The 13,553-nt window shown below is 47.2% G+C and overlaps 1 protein-coding gene across 1 annotated transcript; it reads right to left on the bottom strand.

Moving 5' to 3' along the window:
• Positions 1–899: 899 nt before the first annotated feature.
• LOC144094686 ((3R)-3-hydroxyacyl-CoA dehydrogenase-like) lies at positions 900–8,794 on the bottom strand. The gene is made up of 3 exons (XM_077628607.1): positions 8,588–8,794; positions 3,333–3,523; positions 900–1,973 (listed from the first exon to the last, which is right to left on the bottom strand). The coding sequence occupies exons 1-3, from the start codon at positions 8,736–8,738 to the stop codon at positions 1,557–1,559; spliced, it is 759 nt and encodes a 252-aa protein (XP_077484733.1). The 5' UTR covers positions 8,739–8,794; the 3' UTR covers positions 900–1,556.
• Between the last annotated feature and the right edge of the window lie 4,759 nt (positions 8,795–13,553).

Consider the following 13,553-nt stretch of genomic DNA (forward strand, 5'->3'; position numbering starts at 1 on the left):
CGGACACAGGACATTCTCGTTTGTTACAGCTGCATTGCAATGGGTTCTTACTCATGCACACAACGTGCAAGTACGAAGATATGAAACGAAAGTGCATGACAAGCCTTCAAGGCTTACGGCTGTCTGCTGGGGTCACAGTTCAGGCACCAGGTTACTAGTTTGGCCTTCGGTGTGGAACCAACCACAGCCTGTGGCAGAAAGAAACTGGGAACAAGCAGACGTAACTCCGCTCGCGCAGTTTGTTTCAGTTTCAAAGCTGCATGTTTAAGCCGAGGTTTTCTGCTCTCCTGCCAGAATAAAATTAGGTCCACGTACCTTGCTGTCTGGTATATGAGTATTTTGCTTTTGCTGTCACCTTACTTGCAGCCCATCATCTGATACTACTAGAGTCCGAAATAAACGAGTCATATTAATTCTTTCTACTATCAAGACACGCTGTTCATTAAACTCTGTATGTGCAAGTTGTGCCTGCCAGCATGAAAGCGTTTGGGAAGACCTGTGGTTACTGCAGCGCCAATAGCCTTTCAGTTGTCCGATGAAACTCAACTCCGGAAGTAATGTCTCATAACTAAACATCAGTAACCAGACTTTCCTCTACTTTGTTTATTACACCACAGCGGTTGCCTCCTGGGTTGAGCATCTGCGTCGCACGCGGTTTTTATGGGGTTCGATACCCAATGCTGCCGGGTACCCACTGGTGAAGCAATAGGTGCAGGCATTACTTTGGCCTAGTGCTTGACTTATCTACTGACCAGGGTGAAATGTTTGAGATATGCGTCTTTGATGCCGCATTGAGTGAACGAAGATATCGTGTGCATTGCGCTCTTTGGCCAAAGCTGCCCTTACGACAATAAAATCTATTATAACCAGTTTATATTTCTTGAAGTAGACGTAGCATAAAGAACACAGAAAATTTATAGCCGTTTATTTCTAGCAACTTGAAGGTCGAGCAAAGTAGCGCGAGGACGTTCTACGGTATGCAGTTTACAAGGCCTTCAATGCGGCCCACGTAACACTGCGTGCAAAGACACCAATGGAGAGCGCGCAACCGATTTTAGAGGAATGTATTGCCGAGTACTGTCAGAAGACAGTAATCATTCACATTGTTCGGCTTACCATTTACGCAACACAATTCACTTAGCACCTCCATAATGCCGCAGCCCGGTTAACCGATTACCCCCTTATATGTCACAAGCAGACGACTATGCTTTAGGCAGCCCCCTATACATAGTACTCAGATTCCCCGTCTGTCTTGATATACAGAGACCACATGTCCACAACTGGAAAGCGTCAAGGCCTTTTTAGAAATGATGCGCCTGTAATAAGACATAGCTATCGCTTTGGGAAACGCTTACTGGAACAGTTGCACACTATGACACCGCAACGGGTGGAGGTAGGTTCATAGTCGTATAGGACTAATTTGGCGGTCATACTTTAACTTTAAGAACAACATGGTTAGAGCAACCAGGAGCAAGAGCACGGGCAGCATCGCCAACCGATAATTAACAGTGCGAAATACACAAAATATTTACAATTAAGTGCTCCACGACGAAATTTCACATGCCGTATCCTCCGGTGACCTCGAGCGCGGCGCCCGTTATAAAGGAACTGTTGTTGGGCGAACAAAGGAACTTGATCGCCTGGGCAACCTCGCAGGGCTGAGCAGACCTCCCAAGAGGAGTCATGTTGTCGTTCAGCACCTTGTACTCTTTGGGCAACGTGGCAGTCATAGGGGTATCCGTCCAGCCGGGTAGCACTGCGTTGCAACGAATGCCTTGGGGCGCTAGTTCCTGGGCCGCCGTCTTGGTGAGGCCCACGACGCCGGCCTTGGCTGCTACGTATGCGATGCTGTGGCAAGCGCCGATCTTGGCAATGATGCTGGCCACATTTACGATGGCGCCACCCCCTTTTGGCAAAACGTTGCTAGGGCTGGTCATGCGACGGCTGGCTTCGCGCGTCATCAGGAAAGTTCCCTGCATCGACATGTAGAATGGTTACCAGGTTAGCAAAAAATACATTTCGACGGCACCATAGGCACGCGATATTCGCGAGATTGTTCAACTTGTTCAATGCACGAAAACGTGTCCTCGACGATTGCTAGCACCTGAGAAACAAATACAGTCGAGTCCACTTATAACGGACGTGCCAGGCACGCAAATTCGATTCGTTATATCGAGAGAACATTATGTACGAAAGAAGTGGCGTTTATTTCTTAAAGCTGTGTAATGAGCCTATACTTTTCTAAAGCAGACCCAACAGCTTTCCAGGCTCTGCAGGGCGGTCATGTTATCTTCTCCGGGGCCCTTGCTGCGAACAGCTTTAGGGACTGGAAATGACTAATCAGTGTTGGAGCGTGCCCAGCAGCTTATGGCAGTAGGCCACATTCCGGATTCCTAGCGCTAGCGGAGTGCTCGTACTTTGCGTTCAACGGCTTCGTCAGAACACGCGGCTCTGAGAAGTGGACGTCCGCAAATATATATTGCCGCATTGCCACAAATGTGCACGCATTCGACCACGTGCATTTTAGACAGCTTCTATTGTTTGTGGGCCCATGCAGCGACTAAGGTAGGACGGCGCTCGTGGCACAGAATGCACCAGCTCGCCTGCACGTGGCAGCAGCACAGAATATGGAGACGACTGTGCAGGCTACGCACACCCCCTGACCAGCAAGGCCCGAAAACTGATATCGCTGCTCCTAGACGACCTCCGATTTTGCGCGGTAGCTTCGGTTTTGACGCTGCAGCTGTGGTTGCTTTAGCCAGCCGGCGAACAGGCGAGCATTGGTTTCACTTGGACACAGACAATCGGCGCTTGCCCTTTGACATGCGCTTACTGGAAGCGAGAGGTCTTCAACATCTGGGGAAGGGTGTATGGCGCCGTCTCGTTAGCTATAACCGAGTGGCGTGGTCGAAGTTGCCGTGGTACGAGAGGGGAATGCCCAGTGCCTTAATGCGTATTTTGACGGGAGAACCGCACTCGCTCGTAATAACGGAGCGTTCGTTATATCTGTGGCAGTTATAAGTGGGCTGCGCTGTGGGCCCTAAGCGTTCTTTAGCGCAAGCCGTATTTGCAGCCAGTTACATTATGATGATGTAGTCTCCATAACTGCTACGTCTTGAAAAGCATGAGAGGCAAGAATTCTAGTCTTGAGCAAGCCAAAAATGCGTTCCAAATTCTTTTCCTAAATCCAGGTTAAATAGTTTCAGCTACTGAAACAGTAACAAAAAAAAGGGAGCGGGACCGATCTTACAGTGACGGGAGAGAGAAAGATCTGGAACTGTATGCGAGGTTCTATGTACTGACAGATTAGTGTCGTCGTGCTGGTATCTCACCCTGAGATTGACACCGACGACGTCATCGAAGAGCTCGTCGGTGGTGTCGACGAGAGGAGCCGTACGGATCATGCCGGCGCAGTTGACGAGGATGCTGAGCGGCAGAGGAATCTCTGCAACGGCTTTGAAGAGACGTTCCACGGACGAAGAACAGCGGATGTCCACAGGCAGGGCAAAGTGGTTATGTTCGCCTGCGGAGAACAAGAGGACAGACATGAGCTCTAATTTGCAGTCTGGAAACATGTCCCAGCAGCTGTAGCCACCAGTCTTCTTTACGGATGAACCACCTTGGTCTTCAGCGCGAAGCAGATGAGGTGGTCTTAGTTGCCGCTGGGCGGTTAACCTTTTACCATCACCACCACTACCAGCGCCACCACAACGCGCGCACATACCGCTTTACAACTGCAGCAATATTCTTCATTTGCGGTATTTTTCTTTGGCGTCATCATTGTCGGCTTAAATCTGGTTACTTTAAGGCAAATGCATCAAGTGTCGACCTCCAATCCTGCGCTAGCTGCAGTCACTTTATCTCCGTTAACATGTAGACTTCATCCGCCCACCTGACTGGCTGCCTCTTGCGAGGTTTGCTTTCTCGTGCAATCCTTTGTTAACCATGTTTTAGCCTTAGGACAGTACAAGTACCTATTTCGTGGCCTTTTCCATCAACTTCTGTGCAATTGTCTACGTAACCGTGCCGAAACAGTATCAGGCAACAAAATTATAAACCACGTAAAAAAAAAATGAAATAAGTGTTCCGAAGGGTTGAAATTAAGCGCACCTTTTTTTATGTCTTATGTGGGTCAGCAAAGTGAAGACCTTAAGGTGGTGGCAATAATTAGTCATATTACACCACTTTATTTAAAGTTTGCGAAGTTCTTGCCAGTCACGTAAATAATCTGCAGTAGGTGGCATAAAAGCGATGAAGGAGAAGCGTTTTCTGGGCAGGAGTAAGAAAGATGGCCGCCCCCATTTAAGATATGTACCAACGAAGAACAGCGTTCTTCTATGGTGCATATCTTAGTGGGGCATATTGGTGAAAGCGTACAACTGAATTTTGTTGTCGCAAGGAAGCTAGATAGCGAGATTCATGTTTGAGGCCGCAGACGGTGGGACATGCGCGAAAGACTTACCTCGAAGGAATCAAGCGCGTGCAGTTTTCGCTATGTATAGGTTTTGGCGCTGTCGAAGCGTTAAAAAAAATCGCCAAGTTACTGCAGATGAAACTGCCATAGGTGTAAACAGAGGGCTTGAATCAGGATAATCAGTTCTTCAAGATGTGGCACATCCCGGAAACAACGACAGAGCATGGAGTGATGATGAGTCTTCATCCCCGAAACCAAAACAGTTTCGGACAAGACCAACTGCTTGGAAGGTGGAGAACACCGACTACAAAGTGCTTCTTGTTCAGAGCCGCTGAAGAACCGTCGAAGACGCCCGAAGCGCTTGGAACTGCTTACCATACATGTCATTTTGTAGAATGACAACGCTGGGCCTCATACTTTCGGTCCAGTAGTTTATGACCTTAGTTTGTCGACAGACTACGCAGCAAGTATGATAGGAGGCGACGCTTGATTATCACGCCCTCCTGTGGGCAAGTTGGGTTCCACATTTATGAATTCCTTTTTGGATTGTAAGCGGAAACGAATCAACACATGTTGCATCAACTCCAGTGTGCGGCCTGCTGGCTATATATGTGGGCAGGGCATGATCGTGCCGAACGCATCAGTTTGTTCAACTGTTTTCTCGCGAAAAACCCTGCCTCGTGTGCCGGCTAAAAACATGAATTTCCCCACTACTTGTGGGTGTAAAGGGGGGGGGGTGCATCTAAAGGTCTAAAATGCCGCATTGGCTGGCTAGAGCAGGAAGGGCCGAAACCCCAGCGCTTATGGTCTGCTTCACCTGCATTGGCCTCCCAGGTTGCCACTATCTGAGCTAACCTAAGGAGGGAATTTTAGATGTATCAGTGAAACGCCTTTAAAGATGTAAAACGATGACCACAACGCGAAAAAAAGAAAAAAATTGAAAAAAAATGGGGGAAAAGGCCTAAATTAAAATAGCCCCGCAGCGGTTAGATGACATGAGAATAATAAAAAAATTCACGCTAAAACACCCTTCGTAAAACGGTTAAGGCAGATTAAGCTCCCTAATAAAAATTTGTCGCTTAGCCAGGCGACATTCCTCGGGTAGAGTCCCAGGCATTGGCATGCAGCAAGTCTTAGCGCAAGACAGGCTGCGCGCGCCAAGTGCCGCACCGAGAGATTGGAATTTCTTGTTAGGGAAATGGTGTTTAAGACACGCATATTTTTCTGATTTGTAATTACATTTGGAGAGTAGCGCGCCCTCGTTGGCGTCCCACACAATGGCTACATCGAGAACTATGGCATCGGTAGGCGTAATAACTACGTCAGGATCTAGTTTCACCCCATTGAGTGAAATGAAGGTTGGCTGTACTTTAATGCAGTGGGGTGTTCCTCCCTAGCAAGGCGAGCAATTTGACGACATGAAATTGTGGCGCTCAGTGCGAGGCAAATATACGGATTTACATTGTGGAAGTATGTGAAACGTGTTTTCATTCCTTTCGCCGCACCTGCGGCACAGGCGGGCGGTGGGGTCAGAGCGATGCTTATTTGATGGTGACCGGGTCGGGAAAAGATTTGTTCGGAGCCGCATCGCTCGTATGCGGTCTCCGTCCTTAAGATACTTGGAGTTATAGCCAAGCCATGTGTTGGCTAGTGGCCGTTTCGAATGTGCAGAAAGGACTTTGTTATTGTATTTATCGATATATTTTTTCAACCATAGTGTGGCGCCTCGTTTGAGGGTGGTATTCACACTAGCGGCAGCTGTAATGCCTGCCGGAACTTGAAATATGTCAGCGATGCGGTCGTAGTGGGATTGAAGTACTGTATCGAAGAGGGACGCGATAAAAGGTTCAAGACGCAGCATTTTGGAGAGCGCCTTGAAGTGCACACTAAGTACTTTGGCTCCAATTGGATGAAACCGAGCCCTCCACACTTGGAGGGAAACCAAATATGCGAACTTGGAAAGCTCCGAGAAAGATGGAGAACCTTTTTTTTTTTTACTGCATGCATAGAGACCTGCGCTGAAAACCCTTTTTCTTTAATGAGCCAAGCGATATTGGATGGTGGATACTTGTGCCGAAAGGCCGGCCCGAAAGACACGGGTGCGATCCTGGCCGCGGCGGCGGAATTTCGATGGAGCCGAAATTTTTTATTTATTTATTTTCAATACTGCAGGCCCCTTTACGGGGCCCTAGCAGGTGGGCATACACAACAGTTACAATGAGGCAAGAACTACATCACACAACACAAGGAAATTTCAAAATGCGGCAAGAACACATGCAAAGATAAATCTGGTAGAACAGTGGTTCATTTGCCTACCTGAGGACAAACTATGTACAATCGGCTCCAGACAAGGTTACCATATGAAGTGATCAAACACGGCTAACAGTGAACAACATGCACGTAGAAGCAAAAAAAAAAAAAACCCTTGGCGCTCAAGACAAGATACGTATATGTTGGAAACAATAATAATACTGAAGGATAGCGGACAATTGAACCCAGGAAAACAAACTATGACTACGCAAGGGGCGATGCTATTTCTAGAGGCCCGTGTACTGTGTGATGTCAGTGCACGTTAAAGAACCCCAGGTGGTCGAAATTTCCGGAGCCCTTCACTACGGCGTCTCATAGCCTGAGTCGCTTTGGGACGTTAAACCCCCATAAACCAAACCATAAACTTGTGCCGCAGAACATCTGAAATTAACACGTGTAAACGCATATTCGGCTGTCCACCGCGCAGAAAACGGAAGAGCGCTCGCTCGCATAGCGGCTCACACGTTGAAGGCGCGTTCGCACATGCGTGTCTATATGAACCCGCACTAATAAGGGAGTACTGGCGGAGCAGCAAGCAAGCCATTGAAAGCTTGCGGTTCTCACCTTCCTGCGTACAACGGCTACACCGATCCTAAGAGCACATAATGCGACTAACCTTTCTCTCCGTCGTTTGTTTTGCGCCGTTGTAATTACGAGACTTCGTACCGTCGGCTATGCTCTCTGCGCCAATTTCTACGTATTTCGTCACTCACAGCTGCACGAATCTAATCGCGGCGTGACGTATGCCACGCTTTAACGTAATTTTCAGTCCCATAGAAGAGTTGTTTCGGTAAAAATGACATTTGCTATGAGGTGAGCCTAACCTATAAGTCTTCTGACTAAGTGCTCCCCTTCAGTACCTCTTTAAGACACCAATTTTTGATCTTTAAGCAAAGGTGACGTCTAGGGGGAGGAGGAGGGGGGGGGGGCGGAAGGAAGCGCTCGGCGCTGATCGGCACTTTGTCCTTGTATCTGAATGGTTTTCGCCGCTCTTTAAAAAAAATGGTGGAACGCGAAACCTTTGTGAAATGGCGGTGGTAGCAACTGTCGAACAGACATGATCATGCTTGTCCAGAGCACTCGAGCTGTGGCCTGCGAACTAAAAGTAGCCAAAGTTGGATGCAGGTAGCGGTTTTTACAGACAATGTTCATGCTCAGCCACTGCCCTGTAGCTACACGAACGATAAAAGCAAAAGCGCAGTGCCCCCAACAAATCAACTGCGATAAGGATAAGGATTTTTGATTAAAAAAAAAAAGAACACAGTGCTTCAGTGCTCCAAGACAAGCCTGCTCACATGTGTTTATAGAGGAGGCTAGAAGGCGGGGGCGGCGGCAAGGAAAGGCTGCACGCAATTACATTGCGCAATTAATTTTTCTTGAGTAAACTATAAGCCGGAAACTTCCGGAATAGGACATCGCTGTACGATATGAACAGCTTATAGAGCTATCACCGTGGACTACTGGAATTTTGGCTGGGAATGAAATTTACCAGCCCAAAGTTCCAACTAATGATGATTTAATTTTATTGAAGGTGGTTACAAAGATAATGTACTGGATGAAAGCCCAAAGTGTGAGACTAAACGGGACTTTCTAAATATATTTACCTGCATATCTACAGAGTATGGCATTAGAGTTTTGGACTAATTAACTTTTAAAACCACCATAAAATAATCCGGGGAATCATGAAATTGTAGTGCACGAATTGCAGTTAGTATTCAAAAGCTAGACAAAAGTTAGCGAAAGACAAATCGCACAGAAGTATAACGCTGCTGCCTTGAATCTTTGCTAGAGCGCGCCCATGCCTTGCTCCACTCCCCTGACGCTACTGACTGACGCTAATACTGCAACTTTCAAGACGCTCACCTGGTAGCGATGCGGCCACGCCTCTCGCAGCATCCAGCTGTTTGCCAGCGACGATCAGGGTGGCTCCGTCGGCGGCCAATGCGTGGCACACAGCTGCGCCAATGCCGCTCGTTCCTCCCGTAACCAGAGCCAGCCGTCCGATGAGAGCCATTTCTGCCGCACGCTTCAGCTAGCTACTGGGCGTTGCAAGGGTGACCCGTTATATACGCGGAGTCACTTTTACTGTAGATTCAGTCAACGGCGATATATGTGTAGCGTCGAGATACAAATAGTTGTCCATTCTATGTTTGCATACTGTCTCTGAAGGGACCGCCTACGCGACAGGAAAAAAAAAACGCATTGTCACCGCACTGTGCACTCGTTGGTCTGCATAGTGATTTGGCACTGCACTTTTTTTTAGACGCACGTTCCGACCGAGGTAAGAGAACGCAGTCAGAGCAGATGCAATTGTGACGTATTGATGATTCTGCAGAATGCATGTCGCCTTACTGCATAAGAGGACCGTCATTTATGCCGATGACAGGCAGTGGAAGAAAAATGAAGGAAACTAGTTTTTTTCAATTCCTATTGCACTAGTCGGCGCGCTTCCATGATTTTTGATCGGCACCACTATTTCTTCCAAATAATGCTCCTTTATGTTGCACCGACTCGATGTGGTGCATGATATCTCATCTGTACTTGCACCTAGCTGCTTGCTGGATCTTAATAAAGTCATTTGGGAGTTCAAAGTAAGGGTTTTCAAAATCGGGATTTTATAGGGACCTTTTGTAGGGGTCTTTGTAATGCGAAGGCAAGATAACCGCTTGCCCTTAAGGGTAAAAGGGTGGATTCCAAGAAGGGCGGCGTAATGTTAGGTGGGCGGATGGGATTAATAAGAAGTTTGCGGGGATACGGTGGCCACAGCTGGCAAATGGCAGGGTTAATTTGCCCTGCAATGGGCGTAGTCCAGCTAATAATGATGATTATGATGAAGTGGTCAGTGTTTTTCAGGTTGTCGCCGTCGATAAAATAGAGGAAGAAACACGCATTCATTCAATCCAGGGACAGAAAGTTGGTTTATGAATTTTGGGGGTTTAACCTCCCAAAGCGACTCCGGCTGTGAGGGACGCCGTAGTGGAGGGCGCAAGATAATTGCGACTACCTGGGGTTCTTTAACGTACACTGACATTGCACAGTGACCAAAACTCCAGCAGTTCGCCTCCATCGAAATGGGATGGCCGCGGACGGGACCGAATCCGCGTCTTTCAAGTCAGGCGCCAATTGCCGCAACCACTGAGCCACCGCGGCGGCTCGTCGGACAGAAGGTATTTTACATTCGTGAACAACTATAGATATTTAAAACAAAGAGTAATCAAATTCACGAAGGGCGAAAAAAAAGAGGCTTTGTTACCTTACAGCTCCGCGCACTCAAATGTTGTGAAAAAGAGGAATTGCGGTGAATTGTTTTTGAAGGGCACTGCAAAAATTTGCTGCATCCCATAAAAAGCAGCTTTGAGAACCAATTGTAACGTTTGAAAGCAGCGGGGTTCCCTTGAGACTTTTTGAAAGCGGTGGCCCAGTGTTTGCTTCAAACGATAAAGAAGGATATCGCGATGCTGTTCGACGCTGTGGGAGCTGAACGGAGGAAATTTGAGGTTATGCCTTATGCGCACAGGGTAGCCTACAACATCAGAAGTTCCCTAGCAACCATTGTTAAACGTTTGTGCTTTCTGGCCCATGCAAGCTTTCGCTCTTGTTTCCGCATATTTTACGAGGCAGGTAGAGAAATCCTGCGAGTGCGACGCAGCATGAGAACTCTTTAACCACTTGTGCCACACGCGTGGTGTTATGATTTCTCTTGCTTGCGAAAAGGTTTACATCAGCCAAACAGGCTGCACGAACACCACAACTTTGTGATCCACGGACGTAGCAAACTTGTCCCGCCATTGCCTTGAGTGTGCTGATAATCGCTGTTAAGCAATCTAAGGTTTCTTGGCAGTGGCAGGGACAAAGAACTGTGCGAAATTCTCGAAGCATACTTCATCAGGATGCACGACGATGATCGCATTAGCAGAACTTTGGTCCGCTTGGTGGAAAGAATTTAGGTTTTATGTCACTGGCGATAGATCTGATGTCATCATGTGTTGTCACTGTCAGTGACTGATGTGGGCTTCGCTGCGCATGCTTTGTTAGCAGTGCTTCCTGACGTATTTACTTGAATGAAGTGCATTTGATAGTCCAGAGGTCGTGTGTATGCCTTCTTTTGTCGTCCTTCGGCAATTTTACTGGTTAATTATTCCTAGAATAATACTAAAAAGAACAGCTAGAATTTTACGATATATCTTGCATTTCTTTCTACTCTTTCATAACTTCACTAGCCATTTAGATTCGCAGCATTACTGCGCTTGATTTCTAGCCGACCTGCGCGAACCGATGTACTACATCCATGAAATGTCGCGCCTGACATCCGAAATGCACAGCCACGTTAAAGATGTACAGTGTCATACGGGGGCATACGATGCCGGTAGGTCGTGTGCTTAATTTTATTGTGGTGGTTGCCTTCAAACATGAACTTTTACAGATACCGCAGACTTTGAGTATCCATAAGTAATACGTGAGAACTGAGCATGGGATGTGTGCACAGCCTGCTTATCTGAGTAAAGAACTTCATCGCAGATAACCGTATCGGCGTATTTTAATGCTGTGTCCATAATTTGAGGCGGATATTTCGGTCTCTGGCAGGGCTTTGTGAAGCTTGATGCAGTTTTAAATTAGGTCACATTATTTCTGAGAATTTTTTTCAAAGCAAGTGGTCTTCTGTAGAGCCTACATGTCTGTTTATATTGGTTGCTTTCCAAAAGAGAACATTTGTGCCTGTCTGAAGATGAGCGGTAATATTAGTTGCGCATTTTTTTTACCACGCAGAGGTACTCACTTCAAAAATGCGAATAGTTGAAACGCGCCAGCTACGTTTTTCTCTATATCAGTTTTGCAGGTGAACCGGTCTGATCATCCTTAGCAGCCAGCCTGCTAGGACAACAGATTTTCATGGTCACATTCCTCGTCTCACCACTCTTTCCCATTCGCACCCACCTCGCCATAACCAAGGCTTTCTCCTCGGGGTGGAGGCCCTATTTAACTTCCGTCAATGGTGAACGCTTTCTCCTCTTGGGGAAACTTTGGCTAAGCCTAAAAAGACGGAAATTTTACTTCTATTTTAATTGTGAGGCAGCTGGGGAGTATTGTAAGATGAGGTTACCTGATGGGAATGGTGCAATATTCTTAAGTGTAGCAAAATCCTGCAATTAAAATTGGACCTATGCTCGCGTCGAGGTTGTTAAGACTGTCTTAAAAATTATCTATGGTTTAAATACTGCTGAATCTGGTTAGAAAGCGAAAGCTGTGGTGTATCGGGCAACTAGACGCGGCTTGGCGTCTGTAACGTTGAATGCGTTCCGCACGATGCATACGCAGCGCACCCACCCTGCGACCCTGGCAGGTGGAAGTTAAATTATTGGTTCATCGCGAGAGGTTGGTCATTCAATGAACGCTGCGGCCTATATATTCCCCCCAGACTGACGTCACAACGGCAGGTTCCATCGCGCGAGCGATTTTCACGTGACTATTCTACCGCCGTCTACTGGTGAATCGAAAGGTCAAAGGTGAAGTGGTGCGACACCATGGTGGATCACATATGGTAAGGCCTATAGCCACACTTGACCTCTGGCTCACTTGAAGGTTAATCAGCAATGCACGGCAAAAACGGCTTTACCTAGCGTAGTAAAGCTTTCGCTAATAAATAAATGAGGGGCGTTTTTGACAATAATTGCGAGGCAACTGTGGAACAATGTAAAATACTCTTTTGAACATATCGATGAGAACGGTGTAATATTCCGATGCATAGCAAAAGCTTGACCGCCGCGGTGGCTGAGTGGTTAGGACGCTCGGCTACTGACCCGTGGTACCCGGGTTCGAACTAGGCCACGGCGGCCGCGTTTCGATCGAGGAGAAATGAAAAAGGCGCCCGTGTGCTGTGCAATATCAGGGCACGTTAAAGATCCCCAATTGGTAGAAATTATTTCGGAGCCCTCCAATACGGCACCTCTTTCTTTCATCTTTCACTCCCTCCTCCAGCTCTTCCTTCACGGCGCTGTTGAGGTGTCCAGCGAGAAGTGGTACAGTTACTACGCCTTTCATTTAGAAGAAACCTATTTTTCAAAATTTTGCTTTTGAAGTTTATCTTGCCCTCGCACCACATTGTTAGGATTGCGATAGGAAAGCAATGATGTGCGCTTTTGGCAATGATTGCGAAGCAGTTGTGGAATATTGTAAGACACTGTTAGGAATATATTAATGGGAATTGTGTAATCTTAGGTCTTGCTTTAAAGTTTTTCCAGCGTTCGCACTAAAGAGTTAAGACTGTGATAGCGAACCAATGGGCTGCGTTTTTGACAATAATCGCGAGGCAGCTGTGGAATATTGTAAGATACTGTTATCAATAAATTGCTCGGAATGGTGTAGTCTTCCTGTATGTGTAACAAAATCTTGTTCTTGGTGCGAAAGCAGTACTTCACGAGGTCTAACCGGCTCACCGAGTTTCTCTGAAGCTTGAACTTGAGGTTGACGTTGGCGAAACCGAAAAAATTGCAGCAGTGACTGGGATTCGAATTCGAGGCGGCGCGAACGGTTCAGCTTCGCTGGTCACTGCACGAGATCACTACGCTATCATCGCAGCCGATCACGCCTCGCGTTAAACTGCAACACACTGTCGCGCTGTGCATTGCACATCGTCGTCTTCAACTTCTATCTGTGGCGCGAACAGATCAAATCAGCTTAAACTCGAACAGAGCTTAACCTGAGTCTAATGTCGTCGCCAGATGTGCCGACGACCCAGCAATTCAAAACCATGAGCCAACCAGGCTAAAGATGCTTTTGCACGTCTCCTTTGTTGATCTAGGTTAAAACCCTACCGCATATTTTATAAGTT

Source organism: Amblyomma americanum, chromosome 6, assembly GCF_052857255.1.
Source record: "Amblyomma americanum isolate KBUSLIRL-KWMA chromosome 6, ASM5285725v1, whole genome shotgun sequence".
Lineage (NCBI taxonomy): Eukaryota > Metazoa > Arthropoda > Arachnida > Ixodida > Ixodidae > Amblyomma > Amblyomma americanum.

Bases quoted from the DNA above. Each gene is read 5' to 3' on its own strand.
- LOC144094686 (XM_077628607.1), bottom strand. From the start codon at position 8,738: ATGGCTCTCATCGGACGGCTGGCTCTGGTTACGGGAGGAACGAGCGGC. The intron at 3,524-8,587 runs GTGAGCGTCTTG...TGTTCTCCGCAG, and splicing joins CGTGGCCGCATCGCTACCAG to GCGAACATAACCACTTTGCC. The intron at 1,974-3,332 runs GTGAGATACCAG...ATGTCGATGCAG, and splicing joins TCGTCGGTGTCAATCTCAGG to GGAACTTTCCTGATGACGCG.